Here is a 17,719-nt window from a genome sequence, read left to right on the forward strand (position 1 = left end):
GAAGGTGGTGTTGAAGGTGTAGAGGTGGATCAGTGAGTCAGAGGAGACTCTGTAGAAGGACAGAGAGCCAGCAGGACAGTCCACATACACTGCTACTCTGTCAGAGACAGAAGAGGAGGAGGAGGAGGAGGAGGAGGAGGAGGTGATGTCTGTCTGTCTGTCATTGTGCCTGACGTAGTAACGACCATCAGAGCAGACCAGACTCCAGGACTGATCGTTCCTTCCAAACACACAGTCTTCACCGTCTCCTTTCCTGCTGATTCCTCTGTAACTCACTGATATTTGAACCTTTCCTCTCCACTCGACCTCCCAGTAGCAGCGACCAGTCAGACCAGTTGAACACAGCAGCTGAGGTCGAAGGTCAAATCTGTCTGGATGATCAGGATATGACTGATGCTCCTTCACACGTGTCGCCTTCCTGTTGTTGTCAGACAGTTTGATCTTTGTGTTCACTGTGTTTGTGTCGATTGTGAGTCGACAGGAATCTGATGGAGAGAACAAGACACAGCTGCAGTTATTGATCATGTGATCAGTTATTGACAGTTTGATGAAGACTCATGACGTCAGTGATGTGACACTGTGAAGATGGTTGAATGTGCTGCTCAAAGTAAAAACACACTTACACTTCCTCGGACCTGGTGTCAACCATCGGACTCCAGCAGGCTGCACCCTGAAAGGAGGAGGGGGGTCAGAGCAGCACGTTCTCTGTCAGCATGCACACATGGACATTACATGGCTCTCAAACACACACCGTTTTATCACTGTGTTCACATGGAGGCTGGTATGTATGGATGAACACTGAGCACAGAGAAGAAGGAGCTGGAGTCTTTATCTAGTGATGATACAGAGCAGGAGGAGACGAGGAGGAAACACTTCATCATGTGTTTTCTCCATGTGATGTCACTTCAGTGTGAGACACACACTTTCACTCTCTGGCTGTGTTCAAAATCCGATTTTTAGCCCATCCAGATTGGAACCGGATGGCTCTTTTGAAGTCTGAACAGTCACAAATCACATGAAATCCAGATGTGTTTCAGTCTGAACAGCTCCTCTCAGCTGACTCTCAAACTGCATAGTGATGAAGAGACACAGAAGAAGAAGAGGAGGAGGAGTGCAGCTGTGAACAGTGGATGGTTTCAGTGTTTGATGAGGAAGGAAACACACTCAACATGTTTGTTAGAGCTCAGTGAAACAGTGAGTTTAGTGAGAAACACTGAGTGTGAACACAACTTGTGTTAGTTTGAAGAAAACTCCCCAGGAAGCTGAAGAATGAGGCTGTGAGCAGGTTTCCACAGGAGCCACAGCAGCAGTGAGTGGATGAAGGAGCTCTAATAGAAACCATCTGATCACAGTGACAGGACGGATCAGGATCTCATGATCAATGACTCTGTTCTTCTCTGCTCTTCACACAGATCAGCTGCAACACACTGACTCACTGAGATCAGTCACATCATGTGGAACAAAGCAGCCGTCCTCAGGACCAGTCCTGAGCTCCATCAAAACTTTGTGTCTTCATCTGATCTGGAGTCAGACGTGTTTGAGCAGCACACACACAGTCTGAAAACAGCTGTTTGATCACACACACATTCAGCCACAAACACTGATTATTACACTGTTCACTACACTCACTCTCTTCTGATCGACAGCTCCAGGCCTCTGGACAGTGAGGACATCTGGATGTCACACTTGTGATTTACTGTCTCCTCAACACAACAACAGATCTCATCAGGACAAGATCAGGATCTCAGAGAGACTGAGCTGATTATTGATCATCAATATCTGACCAGACAGAGAGGGTTGGAGACTCTGGAAAAACAGTTCTAGTGGGCCACATTTTGAAAATACAAAGTCACCTTTACGCAGACGTGGGTGAAGACTCTGATCGCGCACGCGAGAGAGTGAGAGCATAGGCAGCCTTACCTGTGTTTCAACCGTTTCAATTGAAATGGGCCCCAGCCACCAGGGGGGCCCCCAGCTGCCAGCCACCAGTACAATAATTCATCACCTAGGTTTCACCTTAACATACACACACACACAGGCCTACATCCACCACACACTCAAACAGCTCTGTCCACCGTGCGGTTACACACTCGACCCCTGATCCGCTCTACAACCACTGCATCATGCCACACCCAAGGCTGGATTAAGAATTCAGAGGCCCATGGGCTAGACTCTAGGAGGCCCTCACGCATGCGCGCGCACGCGTGCACACACGTGCACACGCACATGATCATCCATGGAGCACACATATTTGTACGTGCACCAATACAACAGACTAGTTTACTAGTGCACCATGTGTGGGCCTAGTAGTTGTTTGAAACTCCTGTACAGTAATCACACTGACTGGCTACAGCATATTATAGGAAAAGATCACATATTGTCATATAGATAAATTAATCACAAGACCTTCACCACATGTTGGTTCTCCCATTCTACGCTGCTGTGGTGATGTAGTGACAAACAGAACTACTGCAGACCAGGAGACATTAAAAATAAAATCTAAACATTCATTCTGTTAGAGCTGAAATACTAGGAAACTATAGAGCCCCAGGTTGAATTTGACTGGAATTGTCCTTTAAAGTCTTATTGCTCTGGGTCACAGTTCACGTCAACTCACGTCATCTGCAGGTTATTGTTTCACTTCACCGTTCTGATGCTGTGTGTGTGTGCGTGCGCGCAGCGCTGACAGACGCACACATCTACAGGAGCGTTAGCGCATGTTCTTCACGGCGTAGATGATGAACCAACATATGAGACGTGTTACCGCAGAATAAACGACACGAGCAGCTCAGTGTTTTCAGGGTCGGAGTTTTCTCGTCCACTTACTGACCGTCTGTTATCAGGTCGCTCTGACTCCACTCTGCTCCTCACAGCAGCAGACATGATGCTGCTGGTGCCTCCTCTGTCTCTACACTGACCTGTCGCTCTACTGGACACTGAATCCTCCGCCTCCGACACTAATAAAAAAAAAAAACGTCTCTGTGCGAGGCTTCAAACACATGGCGACCGGAGACAGGCGAGCTGATCACTTTATTTACCATCGGCTCCATTTCACCACATTTCCTCCCTCCCTCCCATCGCAATCCCGACTGGAGATCGTTTTTATCGCAAATTAATAGGCTATCTTTTTTTTCAAGTAACAAAATCAATAGCATCCAATAGTGAGTACAAAATAGATTAAATAAAAGTTCAGTTGTGCCACCACTTGTATCAAAAACCACAAGTGCAAAACTAAAAAAAAAAAAAAAAAACACAAAGTGACGAGGCCCCTGGGAGCTCGAGGCCCCCGGGCCACGGCCCAGACGGCCCGGTGCAGGATCCGGGCTTGGCCACACCGCGACGGTACTAATCGCTCCTAATTAACTCATTGAGTGCCACGCTCCTTTCCAAAGTTTTAGTCAAGTGTAGACCATTTCTGACGATTTTTGTAGAGCCACAGTGTATTCTATATTATTGCCACGAACACATACTGTGGCTCATTTGAAAGGTTCAAATGGCCACAAATCGTTTGTTTCTACGTGCCTCCATTCCTGAGAAAAGTCAAGCTAAACATGGCTGGGTTTCACCAAAATCCATGCTTTTTTTTCTAGAAAAGGAGGGGGACAGCTCTCCATTCCGACACACCTCCACTTCGACACCCCGCTGTTCCGAAATACCCCCACTTCGAAACACCGCTACTCCGACACCCTCCCCCCTGCAGCTGTCCAAGGTGCTGAACTGCGTGACGTTGTTTACATTCTGCTTTGCGGCTTGTCTGTGAAACGTGCGCTGCTCAGGGACTGGGCAGATCTGTCCCACTTGCTTTCTCCCCGACTTCGTTGTTGGAGATCTCCCACACGGTAGAAATATACTTTTTTTCTCCCCCCTGCTCCGCTCGAGCGCGGCTGAAACCGGCTTGAGCCCACACGGGCGCGAGGCTGCTGCAGCCGCCGCTCGTGCTGACAGCTGACTGAGGAAGATGCTTTGGTTGGGTTTAGGCAATGAAGAAAGGAGTTGGTTAAGTTTAGTAAAAAGACCAGGTAGAGGCCAGACAGGCTAGAAGCATAATGAACATTATATGTCATTAATATTAAGTATTTGCCTGTTTTGCAGTTAATTATGCACATGATCCGTTTGACCCCAAAAAGGATCAATGCGCACTGTGCACTGGGGGTTTCCCCCAATAGCCTTTTCGGAGTAGCGGGGTCTTATTAAAAAATAGAAAACCCCGCTATTACGATGAATGGAACAGCTTGGACGCACTAGACGCGGAACCGAAGCGCAGCGCCCTGGAGCGGAGGGAGTTTCAGTTCGGCGCACATGTTAACAGGTCTGCCTGGCCGCACATCTCGCGCTGTGGAGCGCAGTGCGCGCGCCTGGAGCGCTTCAGTTCGGTTCATTTCTATTTTTCGCGCGAGCCGCGCGCGCCGAGAGCGCCGTCTGTCAAGCTGGACAGACGTGGTCGTACCAGACAGGAAGTTGGGCACAGAAAAGGCGAGAGAATCCGGTCAATTTTCAAAATAAAATAATTAAATGATGATTAATTAAGTTGTTGCTTGTCCATCTATACATATTTGACCGTTGCGTCTGCACATGAGACACACAGACACATGTTTAAAATGACGTGTGTGTGGAAAACCGAGTGAATACGAGTATGAACGACTGCAGTCGATGTCTGACCGGCGCGGAGAGAGGAGGAGAAGTACGCTCCTAGTGCGACCACCCAAGCGCCCGAGAAGCCGCGCGCAGTGCGCGCGCCCAGCTTCCGCGTGCAGTGCGTCCAAGGGGGAAGTCTATTGTCGGAAAGGCGGGGTGTAACCGAAAAGGAGATAGAGCGTCTTTTATGAAAGGTGCTCCGAGCTGCTGCAGCCTCGCGGGTGAGAGCAGAGCAGCTGCTGCATCCACATGCAGAACTCCGTTTGCAAAAGCTGAGTTATGATAAAAACTTCCAGATCATGAGCTGTCATGAGACTTTGATCGTCATCTATTTCAGTTCTGCTCGTCGTAGAGTCCCCAAATTTACACATCAGGTGTGTTAAAGTGTCTATTTTCATAATAAAAAAAAGAAGCAAAAAAACGTAAAATCTCGTTTTTGGCACTCAACGCATGGGAACGAAAAATGAGAAATTACGTGGTTGGCACTCAATGATACGGCAGGAAATATCAATAACAACGTAGGCTTATCTTTGAAAACGGCCCGCAAACTATCAATAGACCCTCGTTTTCCTTCTCCCAGTATTATTCCTTTTCTCTTAGCGTTTCTAATGTCCTTTTGTTTTTCCTGCTTTCCTCCTGACGTGCGCCCAGTTGCGTAACGTGATGATTGATGTCTTTCAATCACTTCCCTCCTCTTTTCTTTTTTTCCTCGGGTTAAAATGCCTCCAAACAGGCGATCTATGAGTACGTCCTAACTTAACAGAGAAGTAAAACACAGAGAGAGCACAACTAAAATGTGTTATTATTTGCAGCTTATTTACAGATTTTAATAAAGGAGGAGACAGCTGTCTGTCTGCTGCTCCAGCACCGCAGCACCGGCAGGATCAGCACCTGTAGACGTCTGTCTGTCCGCATGTCTCGTCCTTTGATTGTCCGTGGTCGTGGTGCTGAAATAACGCGGAGCACTATTTGCTCTCATTACTTTTGTTGCCAATTTAAATTCAGAATATTGTTAAAGCATGTAGTTTTTGATTGTGTTAAGATTCCTATTCATGTCTGAAAATTTTGCTTTTTGATGAAAACCAACTTCAGTCCTCAGTTTTTCTGCTAACTCCTGGTTTCTTTCCCTGATAGTGATTTTAACACTGTGCGTACCTGGGATGTATGGATAATGCGTTTACTGCGTCCTTTCAGGGTTTAAAGCATCAGCGACACATGGGCACATATGACAAATAATTTTATGTTTAACAGGGTAGGGCCTCATATGAAATATTGAAACAGGCCCCCAGATGTCTAAGGCCGCCACTGAGTGAGAGAGATGGCAGTTTGATTGGGCGTAGGCAGAACTACACATGAAGGCATCTGATCGGATATTCCTTTTCGGAGCAAAAAACATGGATTGGTCAGAGTTTTGTCAATCCTGCAGCTGCCACAGAGGTCTAATTATTTTTGTTACTTTTTCTGAATAGATTATGTATTGACTACTCTCAGGATAGAAGGACCATTTCACCCAGTATAACAAAAAGTGTTTCTGAACATGATTACCAACCATAACTTTAAACCAGCAGCAGCTGAAATGTTTCCTCATCAATTCTGAAATAAAGTCTGATCAAAACAGCTGCCAACATCTGGTTTCATCATTGAGATCTCTTCTACTGAATATGACACAGTGAGTCATGATGAGACACAGAAGTCATGAGGAGAAACTCCTGATCCCAGTAGTTCATCACTGTGACTGATGGAAGCTGCACAGCTCATGTTTGAAACAATCAAAGATTTTGGCTTCAGTATAAACTGTGTTGGGACGAGTCAGACTGAGACAGAGGACGTCAGTGGAGTGGGCGGAGCTTCACTGTGGCCTACACCTCTGAGTGATCAGATCTGATGTTATCAATGCATCAATCACCTGAGACAAATGTTAATACCAGGTGTGAGCAGGGCCATAGAAAATGTTCCAGCTCCTCCTCCTCTATCAGACAGTGTGTGTGGCTGCAGCAGCCTCTCCATACCTGAGAGTCTCCAGTCTCCAGTCTGGATCCTCCAGTCCAGCAGACAGCAGCTTCACTCCTGAGGCTCCTGGATGGTTGGAGCTCAGGTCCAGCTCTCTCAGATGGGAGGGGTTGGAGCTCAGAGCTGAGACCAGAGAAGCACAGCCTTCCTCTGTGACCAGACATCCTGACAGACTGAACACACACAACAACACACAGGAACCCTCTGTCAACACCTGCTGCTGTGTTCAAGTGGCATCAGATAAACAGCTGGATGGATCCTCACCTGAGAGTCTCCAGTCCACAGTGTGGACTCTCCAGTCCACCAGACAGCAGCTTCACTCCTGAGTCCTGCAGGTCGTTGTTACTCAGGTCCAGGTGTCTCAGACTAGAGGACTGGGAGCTGAGGACTGAGGACAGAGCTTCACAGCTTCTCTCTGAGAGGTTACAGCTGCTCAGTCTGAAGAGATGAACATGAGGAATCAAAGAAGAAAGGGATTTATTTTCTGTCCTGTTGAAAAGACAGAAGTGTTTTATATAATGATGAATAAATCCAACTATCTCTACACTTACAGAGCTTTGTTAGAGGCTTTGACCACTGGCAGCAGCCTCAGAAGAGCCTCCTCTGAAGCAGAGTATTTCTTCAGATCAAACTCATCCAGATATTCTCCTGATGACAATAAGATGAAGACCAGAGCCGACCATTGAGCAGGAGACAGTTTATCTGTGGAGAGACGTCCTGATCTCAGGGACTGTTGGATCTCCTCCACTAGAGAACGATCGTTCAGTTCATTCAGACAGTGGAACAGGTTGATGCTTTTCTCTGCAGAGGGAGTCTCTTCAATCTTCTTCTTGATGTACTGAACTGCTTTCTTACAGGACCGTGAGTCACTTCCTGTCTGAGTCATCAGACCTCGTAGGAGAGTCTGATTGGTCTTCAGTGAAAGACCCAGGAGGAAGCGGAGGAACAAGTCCAGGTGTCCATTTGGACTCTGTAAGGCCTCGTCCACAGCGCTCTGGTAGAGAAAATTTGGTTCAGGTTTTTCTCTAAACACTTGAGACCACCAAGATGTTGTTTGTTGTTGTGTCATCAGGTTGAGTCCAGAGTTGATGAAGGTCAGATGGACATGAAGAGCAGCCAGAAACTCCTGAACACTCAGATGGACGAAGCAGAACACCGTGTCCTGGTACAGGCCTCTCTCCTCTTTAAAGATCTGTGTGAACACTCCTGAGTACACTGAGGCTGCTCTGATATCGATGCCACACTCTGTCAGGTCTGATTTATAGAAGATCAGGTTTCCTTTCTGCAGCTGCTCAAAAGCCAGTTTACCCAGAGACTCAATCATCGTCCTGCTCTTTCGACTCCAGTGTGGATCTGTCTCAGCTCCTCCATCATACTTGACTTTCTTCAGTTTTAGATAAACCACCAGGAAGTGGATGTACATCTCAGTCAGGGTCTTGGGCAGCTCTCCTCCCTCTCTGGTCTTCAACAGCTCCTCCAGAACTGTAGCAGTGATCCAGCAGAAGACTGGGATGTGGCACATGATGTGGAGGCTTCGTGATGTCTTGATGTGGGAGATGATCTCTCTGGCCTGCTCCTCATCTTTGAATCTCTTCCTGAAGTACTCCTCCTTCTGTGGGTCAGTGAACCCTCTGACCTCTGTCACCATGTCAACACACTCAGGAGGGATCTGATTGGCTGCTGCAGGCCGTGTGGTTATCCAGAGGCGAGCAGAGGGAAGCAGTTTCCCCCTGATGAGGTTGGTCAGCAGCGCATCCACTGAGGTAGACTCTGTCACATCAGTCAGGATCTCAGTGTTGTGGAAGTCCAGAGGAAGTCGACACTCGTCCAGACCGTCAAAGATGAAGACGACCTGGAACTGATCAAAGCTGCAGATTCCTGCTTCTTTGGTTTCAGAGAAGAAGTGATGAACAAGTTCCACCAAGCTGAACTTTTTCTCTTTCAGCACATTCAGCTCTCTAAAGGTGAAGGGAAATGTGAAGTGTATGTCCTGGTTGGTTTTGTCTTCAGCCCAGTCCAGAGTGAACTTCTGTGTTAAGACTGTTTTCCCAATGCCAGCCACTCCCTTTGTCATCACTGTTCTGATTGGTCGGTCTCTTCCAGCTGGGGCTTTAAAGATGTCTACTTGTCTGATGGTTGTTTCTGGTCTGTCTGGTTTCCTTGAAGCTGTTTCAATCTGTCTGACCTCATGTTCATCATTGACCCCTCCAGCCCCTCCCTCTGTGATGTAGAGCTCTGTGTAGATCTGGTTCAGAAGGGTTTGGTTTCCTGCTTTAGAGATCCCCTCAAACACACACCGGAACTTCTTCTTCAGGGCAGATTTGAGTTTACGACGACAAACTGCAGCAACATGATCTGAATGAAAACACAAGAAATCAGATCAATAATAAATTTAACATGTTAATTCCTCTAAATAACGACAATATGAACATGTTTCCCTCCATATGTTGATATCAGTGAACGTCCCATTTGTCCATCATGTTGAATCTTTACAGAAATCCTCTTACTGCTCTGCAGACGCTCAGCCAGCTCCTCCTGCTTCCTGCTCCTCAGGAGCTTCACTGTGATCTTCACTAACGCCTCTCTGATGCTCCTCTGCTCTTCATCCTCACCGTCCATCACCTCCTCATCCTCCCTGTGACTCCCTGAGCATTCTGGGTAATCTGGACTCAGAAGCTTGTGGATCTTCTTCAGCTCGTTCTTCACAAAAGTGACCATGTTCTCCTCCAGCAGCTGGAACAGAAACTCTATGAGTGACAGCATCAAACTAAAACCTGACAGACTGACAATCCACTGGTGTCAAAGTGCAGCATGGAGATGATGGTGAACACAACAGATGTAACAGCAGCTGTTGGACATGTACCCACCATAAACATGGAGTCCAGGTGTGTTTGATGCTGCTGGGCAGACTGACCACTGGGAACCTCTGAGCTCTCCTGGTCCACTCTGTGGAGGAATCAGTGTCAAGTGAACATCAGTACAGAGAGATAAGACAAGATGGACTTTATATGTCCCCTGAGGACGTTCACAACAGAGACACTTTGATTTCAGACCTGGTCCAACAACATGTCGTACAAACTGGTTAATTTCTACAATAACCTGAATCTGACTGTCAGTTACAGCTTACATCTGATCAGCTGATCCTCGTCCTCCTTTAAAGTTAATGGGCAAGTACTTTGAGTTGTCACTCTTTAAAGACAGACAGCTGGGTTCAGGAGAGTCTGGTCTCTGCTGCTGGATCCTGAAACAACAACACAACTGATGTTAAATAGTTTAGATTTATGTATTTATTTGTTTATATATAAATAAATAAATACATACATGGAACATGAATACAGAAAGGTTTTGCAGTTTTATGCAACCTGGCTGAATATTTGTCAGCTTTTTACAGATCCTGGATGACGATAACAGTATGAGTTTTGCGGCATTATTATTATTATTATTATTTGCATTTCAGTGCCCCAATCACTCCCAATATATGGCTATAAGCAACTCTTGAATGGACCTAAATATTGTCCAAAGTGACACCAAAGTTACATGGGTGAGTAAATGACCTTATTTTATGCCAGAAATAAGGTCCAGGTTGTAAAAGACATCACTTGTCCTTTAACATGTGGATGTTCAGGTAGGGACAATGTGTATCTGAGTTATAACTCTGATTTTATGGAGAATCATTGAAATTTGACTCCACAGGAAGAACGCTCAACAGAGACTCGATAGCTTTGAAATTTAGTTTTGTCTTACATCTGATCAGCTGATCCACGTCCTCCTTTAAAGTCAATTAACCCGTCCTTAGACATGTTGCTCTTTAAAGACAGACAGCTGGGTTCAGGAGAGTCTGGTTTCTGCTGCTGGATCCTGAAACAACAACACAACTGATAAATGTGCAGGTTGGAGAAAAACTGATGAAAAATATCTTCAATTTTTTAATAAACACAACAACTGACTTTTAGAGAGAAAAGTCTGACAGTTTTAGTTCTGACCTTTGACCTCTGGTCTGGCCCTGATGTTCCCCACACAGAGTGGTTTTAGAGGGAGGGGCTCCCTCCTCTCTGTCCTCACACTGATCCATGCTGCTGAGGTCACATCCACATCAGCTCACACACACTTTGTAGCTTCACCTGCAGAGGAAACACACATCATTCATGTGCACAGCAGCTCACATGTCCATCATGTCTCCAGCTGCTCCTCCACTGATTGGCTCTTCTTCTCTGCTTCATATCAGTGTCAGCTGAATGCAGTCACACAGCAGTGAGGAAGAGGAAGCTGCCATCAGCTGCTGTACTTCTACTATCAGTCCACTAGATGGCGTCATGAAGCTGCAGATCTGAGTGGAGAGACTGGTGTTTTTACTGCAGTTTATTTCTCCCACTGAACCATAAAGGTTTAAAATATTACACAGTAGAAGAACTGTGACTCATGTTTCTATGTTGTACCAGACGGCTGCATTAGGATAAGCAGCACCTGCCTCGTGTTTTTGGTATGATTATATTGTACAAGGTCACTGCTGTTTTTTTGTGCCCTGTTTTTGTCTGACAGCATGTTGTGGGCAAAATAAAATCCTTTTCATTGCATTTTTAAAAAAGAGTTCCTATTAAACCATCCACGGGGGAAACATGAAAAAGAGTGAGGGGCTGCAGGTGTTCACACGTTAGGCACCTTAAGCTACGTGAAGCACTTTGAATGCAAAGTTTGTCCCGGTGTAGGTAGTAAACTTATAGCTTCATTATCACAACATTCAGTCATTTCACTCACTGGAAAATCAAAGAGAGAAAAAGACTCTTCATCGTCTGTTCCATCAAATGTCAGAAAACACAGATGCCTCCAAGTTCGTGTCAGTCTGAGGCCACGTCTTCAAATGTCTCGTTTTATTTATGGCAATAATCAAAGAGACAAAAATATTCAGTTTACAAAAGAAAACAAGGAAATCTTCAGTGTTTGAGGCTGAAAACTGAATATTTCTGCTTGAAAAATGTTGAACTGTTGCAGCTCTAAAAGGTTATTCAGAACAATATTAATGATTTGTGTCCAATAATCAATACCCCAGAGTGTTTGCTGTGTGTAACCACAGACATGAATGGTGGGGACACAGAGACAGTGTTTTTAATCTACAACCTGCAGCTGGAAAGTGACCAGTAGCTTCACCTGTCAGGTACATGAGCTGCAGTACTGCAGGAAGTAGCTCAACAAGGAAATACTCAAGGAAAGTACAAGTACCTCACAACTGCACTGCACTAAATGTACTCAGTTACTGTGAAGAACCTGATCTAAATAAATGAAAATGAAATGAAATCAATCAATCAATCAGGCTTTATTTGTATAGCACTTTTCATGCCCACGACAGCTCAAAGTGCTTTACATGATAAAAACAAGGAACACAGGGGACACATATTGGGAGACACGCACTACATTCACATACCCACGCATTCACACAAGAATTTTAAAACACTGGAAGTTCTCGAGAAAACAGCCCATATTGATCAGCGATCAAACATTTTAACTTTTACCTTACCTTAACAGGTGAAAAAGAACCGCAACGAAAAACGCTGGTTCAAAAGTGAAAGTAAACTTTAAACAGGACGTGGGGGAGGGGAGGGGGTCACGTGATCTGAGTGGAGAGACTGGTGTTTTTACCGCTGTTTATTTCTCCCACTTTAAAATATTACACAGTAGAAGAACTGTGAAGTACAGACTCAATGTTCTACGTTGTACCAGACAGCTGCATTGTATACAGGCGAGTACCCTAACCCTAACCCACTAATGAGCTGCCTCATATAGGATACTGTACAAGGTCATTGCTGTTTTTTGTGCACTGTTTTTGTCTGAAAGCATGTTGTGGGCAAAATAAAATCATTTTCATTGCATTAAAAAAAGTTCCTATTAAACCATCCACGGGGAAAACACGAAAAAGAGTGGAGAGGAGGGACTGCAGGTGTTCACAGGTGAGGCATCTTAGCTGCGTGAAGCAATTTGAATATGAATTTGAAAGTTTGTCCCGGTGTAGGTAGTAAATGTTTTTGGTTATTTATTCTTTTATTATTATAATTATTTATTTTTATTTAATGTAGCCTACTTTAACGTCTTTTTATTTTTGTTATTCTGGCGTGGTGCGTCTCTTTGAACGCTTTGAAGTCGGAAATCGGAGTTTTCAACCGGGACTTTCTGAATTCCGAGTCGTCTCGAACGCAGCATGAGAACGCGACGTCATTGCGTCACATCCTCGTTCGGGGCTACGTGCCGTGCGTCGCTGTCCCCGCCCACCGCGGGTGATTATTGTGTGTGTGTGGTGTCAGGTAGTGAAACACGGTCTCTCTCTGTTGTTTCGCCCCAGAAACGGCCCCGAAAACCCGGACTAATCACCGGGGAGGAGGCGGGAGGTCGCAGCGGAGCGGGTCTGGGAGGAACCCGGACCGGTTCGGGGCGGGTTTGAACCGGTTTGGAGCGGGTTCGGCTCGGAGAGAGAGAGACGGGAAGCAGCAAAGTTTGGTCCGGCGGCGGCGTCGGTTCACGGTGAGACGAGACACACCTACTCTGTCCCCTCGCTTCCTCGCTTCCTTCCCTCGGGACCTCGGCCTCCTCTAGGGGGGAGGAGGGGGGGTCCAACCGGGCCAGACAGGTCCCGGTTCGACCCCCCCACGAGCCCCGCAGTTAACCGGCAGGTGACCGGTCCAGGTGGCAGCGGCTCTACAGGCCTGAGATCAGCTGCAGCACACTGAAGGAAGTGTTGTTGTTTATTAATTAGCTCCATGATGACGTGGCTACATGTATTATTAGGGCCACGGGCAATCGCACCGGGCACTGGTCCCAACAGCTATGAAATAGCTGCAGGGACCAGTGCCCGGGCGAACTACTGTTATTGTGTGGATTTTTTCTTATTATTCGTCCTCTTCCGGCCAGATTTCGATTCGCTACTAGTCCTGCAACTCGAAGAGTTGCAGGCCAAATTATATATCAAAACGTGCGTCTTGATCGGGATCGGTGTGCTATTACTTTTCTCAACAGTTTACGAATTTTTCGCGACGTAAGTCGCGAAAAACTGCGCAAAATTTTGCCTTGAAGTCAATGGGACGGGCGAAAAAAAAAGAGCAAAAAAGACCAATCATTGGAGTTTAACAAACGTCTACTGCTCAGGCATACTTTCACCTAGAGACTCCATTTAAACTTTAAACAGTAGACACAAGTCTTGTGTATTGGCGTATTACTCCACGTTTTGATAGGTCATATAGTTTTTGATCAATCCCTGTTCAATGACCATGATCATTTTTGGAGAAATTATGAGATTATAATGGGTGTGTATTGGACGGAATGTTCGTGTCAGAGTGCGTGACATCATCGGTTAGAGTGGGAGAGATGCCAGAAAAACTCCAGATTTTTTCTCTTTCCAAACTCGGCCCGGCCACAATTTACACTCTACACACATATTATTTCAGAATTTGTAAGACAAACTTGTTATCTCTCTTATCATCTGCTCAAAATATCAGAGAGACTTACAGAATTTAAACTCGAAGCCTCTAAGTGCGGCCACGTCTGTCTCTGCTCCTCATTGAGTCCAATACAAATATTTTCTGAGAGAAGCAGAACGGCCTGATGTTTTAAAACTGCCAGCGTCGCCAAAATATTTACTGTAGAAACACCAAATCGTACCAACATTTTCAGTAAGTCCTTAGAGCAACGTTGATCTGTGTTTTGTTCTGATAGGAGTTACCGTTTTGTCATGCTAAGCCTAATTGTGAGACCGGTACAGAGGCAGAAAATGGCTCTTTTTCTCCACGTTTCTGTCTGTCTCAGCCTGCGGGGGCCCCTATCGCCGTGGTAACCTCTTTGATCCTCAGGCCAGAGCTCGTTAACTTCATAAACAATCCACCTGGCGCTCGTTTAAATGTTTATAAACAGAGACACAGCTAAATCAGACTGACACAGGATGCAGCTACTAACTAACTATGTGTCAAGTCAGTCACACACACACACACACACAGACTCTAGAGCCAGCTTCATGTGATTACAGTCACACACACACACACACACACACACACACACACACACACACACACACACACACACACACACAGGTAACCTAATGTGGTTACAGCTCCTCCATATCAGTGCTTATAGAAAGATGATCATGTGTCTGTCTGATCAGCTCTGTCTTGACCTTAAGATCGTGGGTTTGATTCCCATGTTGACAGAGATGGCAAAACCCGCAGTAGCTCCCGTGGCCCATTCAAAATTTCCCGAGAGGAAATTTTCTAGTTATTATTATTATTATTATTATTATTATTATTATTATTATTATTATTATTATTATTATTGTTGTTGTTGTTATTATTATTATCCCGGGCAGCAGCCCTGTAGCTCCACCTGTCCACAGTCCTCCAGGTGATTGACAGGTTTAATTTAATTAGCAGAAGTAAGCGGAATATTTGTGTTAATATAATTAGTCTTAAAGGGACAACGAGGAGTTTCTATTTGGTTATAAAAAAGTCTCACGTTAATGTGGATGAATCTACGCTACCTACACTTGTTATTGGGCCCATTCTCAATAAATAATATACCGTTTTGTCTCTATCGTTATTTTGTTATTATTAGTGGTGGCGGAAATGCTGATCGAGCTGACCAGCGTTTCTTTACTTTCGGTTTAGTGGCGAGTCATGAGAATAACGCCGTCGAATCACCGTTTATGGTCGGAATTACGACGGTATGTGATCGTCTTCCAACCTCTGACTTTAATTCTTGGTGAATGAAAACATGAGTCTGTCTTGCGCCGGTCAAAGAATTTCACGGTGCGAAGGCTCATAAATGTAGTGTGAAAACGCTTCGCTTTTCCAAAACTCCTCGTTGTCCCTTTAAATAGTTATATCTTCCGACGGCAATCACTTACATAGAGTGTTTGGTCCGAAACACGGGTCTGTCAGTCACTCTGCTCTGCTGTAAGCTGAGGAGAAAACGTCTTGTATACTTCCTTGTATCCTACAAGTGTTATCCAATGAGGAGAGAGAACGGCATGAAGGGCTGTGTGTGCAGCCAAGGGATAGGGACAATGCAGCTTAACATAGTGACACTTCGGCCGAATTCCGATTCTCCCCTTAGCCCTAGCCCTTGGCCCTAACCCTTCGTTTTGCGCGTTCACGTGAAGTGGTAGGGGTGTCCCAATTCTGGTTCAGACGAGGGTTAGGGGGAAGGGGTAGGGCTATCTCGCCCTCGAAACGGAGATTTTTCAGGGGCACACTACGGACCGAGGGCTATGGCAAGTTTCCCAGAATGCATCTTGCGGCAACCGGCAGCTGATTTATTTCTCACTGTAGCGCTGTTATTACGTCATTTTGTTAAGTTTTAATATTTTTTCATGCGAGAAAGTAGCTGTTTAGATCCCCAATGTTGGGTCGGTTTATCCACATGAGGCTGTTTAGACGTTTGCTCCGATGTTTTTCGGAGAAGTGAAGCTCCACGGTGGAGCCTCCACCTGTGGAGCAGATCAGCGGCTCGTCACGGAGACACCACCCCGTCCGGAGAGCTCGTCAGCCGGCCAACCTCCCGACCTCGTCCCGGTAGAAAAGACGACCGCTAATTAACTTACCCGCAGGGTTTTAAATGTTTACCGCCGCGTAGTTACATTCTTTGTAGGAGATAAATGCTGGTCTCATTGATGAAATGTAACAATTGTCGCATTAATTAGTTTGAATTAAAAGTGAAGCTTCATGTGTTTTTGACACAGAAGCAGCACTGCCTGGGGGCTCTGTAGCCTATACAGAAATCACCACATTTACATCAATAAATAAATGTTTTACAATGAACCGATCATTCTTCATTAAATTTTATTTTATTTTATTAAGTTAACGTGGTTCTGAATAGAGGATTTGTGGCAAAAGCTCGTCACGTCTGCTTATGTGAAAGCCAGCAGAGACGACTGATGACGCATGTGATTGTTGAAGTGGTGTCCCAATTCGTAGGGGCTGACTTTCAACCCTACTCCTTGTAGCTCCGTTTCAAGGGCAAGGGTAAGGGCTAGGGGTAGGGCTAGGGGTAGGGGTAGGGATGAAAAATAGAATCGGAATTGGGCCTTCCACTCATTACAAACAAGTCAATGTGACTGATGTTCTGCATACAGAGATTATAGCTAAAGCTAGTTTCCAACTCCCGTCCCTAGTTAGGCTTTTAGTAGAAAAAAAATGTAAAAGGTAAGAAGAAAGACATCAAAGATACATAACAACATTATAAATTGTAGCCTACAATACTTCTAAAATCATACCAAGTCATGACACGTTAAAAATACATACAATTCTGATTTTGTTTCATCCAGATTTTAACCTTTGTATTAAAAGTTCTGATGTCTCGGGTTAGTTTTATTTCGGTCGGTAGAGAATTCCTCTTATGTCTTAATGTCGGTCCGACACCGACCTCATCATGGTGACGTCAGGACTCTACAGGTGCAGGTGCTGATGACTTTATACTCACTCAGTCACTCAGTCAGTCTGCCACCTGCCACCTGTCACCTGGTAGTCATGGTAACAGTCACCTGTCTCACCTGTGCAGGTAAAGAATAACAATAACCATTAGAGGCGGTCGGACCAGTCTGTCGTCACACTCATAACAATAATACAACAATGTAAAAATAGACACATATAGATACAGAACATCATCATCATCAGCTCGTACACTTAAAGTATTGATTAGATATAAATCAAACGTACTGAGGTGATTATTTAATTTTTCATTATGAATATTTTTTTTAAATAAGATGAGACTGTAAATTATTCACTCACTAACTTTAATAAAACATGGACAGATCTCTGTCTGTACACAACTGGAGTTCAGTCTGCTCCTAAAAAATACCATTTAACAGCTTTAGTGTTGTTATTATTTGGGCCCCTGAAAAGCTATGTATAAAATAAATGAATTATTTATTAATGTTGATATTATATTATAATATATTATGTCCACAATATCTGCTCTTATATGTCATATTGATTTCCTATCTTAACCCTCAAAATCAAGTGTTAAGGGCTGTTTTGTGACTTAGTAATGGGACACCCCTTAAATGCAGATACATATTCAGACTGTGGACTATCTGTCAGTT

General features: G+C 45.0%; 1 protein-coding gene across 1 annotated transcript in view; it reads right to left on the reverse strand.

Moving 5' to 3' along the window:
- Positions 1 to 17,719, reverse strand: part of LOC310987927 (protein NLRC3-like) — a gene marked incomplete at both ends in the record, with an annotated part of 313,828 nt that overhangs the window by 240,818 nt on the left and 55,291 nt on the right. The window contains 2 exons of the mRNA XM_083974396.1: positions 6,645 to 6,818; positions 6,910 to 7,083. Of these exons, the coding sequence (XP_083830522.1) occupies positions 6,645 to 6,818; positions 6,910 to 7,083 (348 nt within the window). The remainder of the gene's footprint in view (positions 1 to 6,644; positions 6,819 to 6,909; positions 7,084 to 17,719) is intronic.

The sequence above is a fragment of the Trachurus trachurus genome, assembly GCF_905171665.1.
Source record: "Trachurus trachurus genome assembly, chromosome: 6".
Taxonomy (NCBI): domain Eukaryota; kingdom Metazoa; phylum Chordata; class Actinopteri; order Carangiformes; family Carangidae; genus Trachurus; species Trachurus trachurus.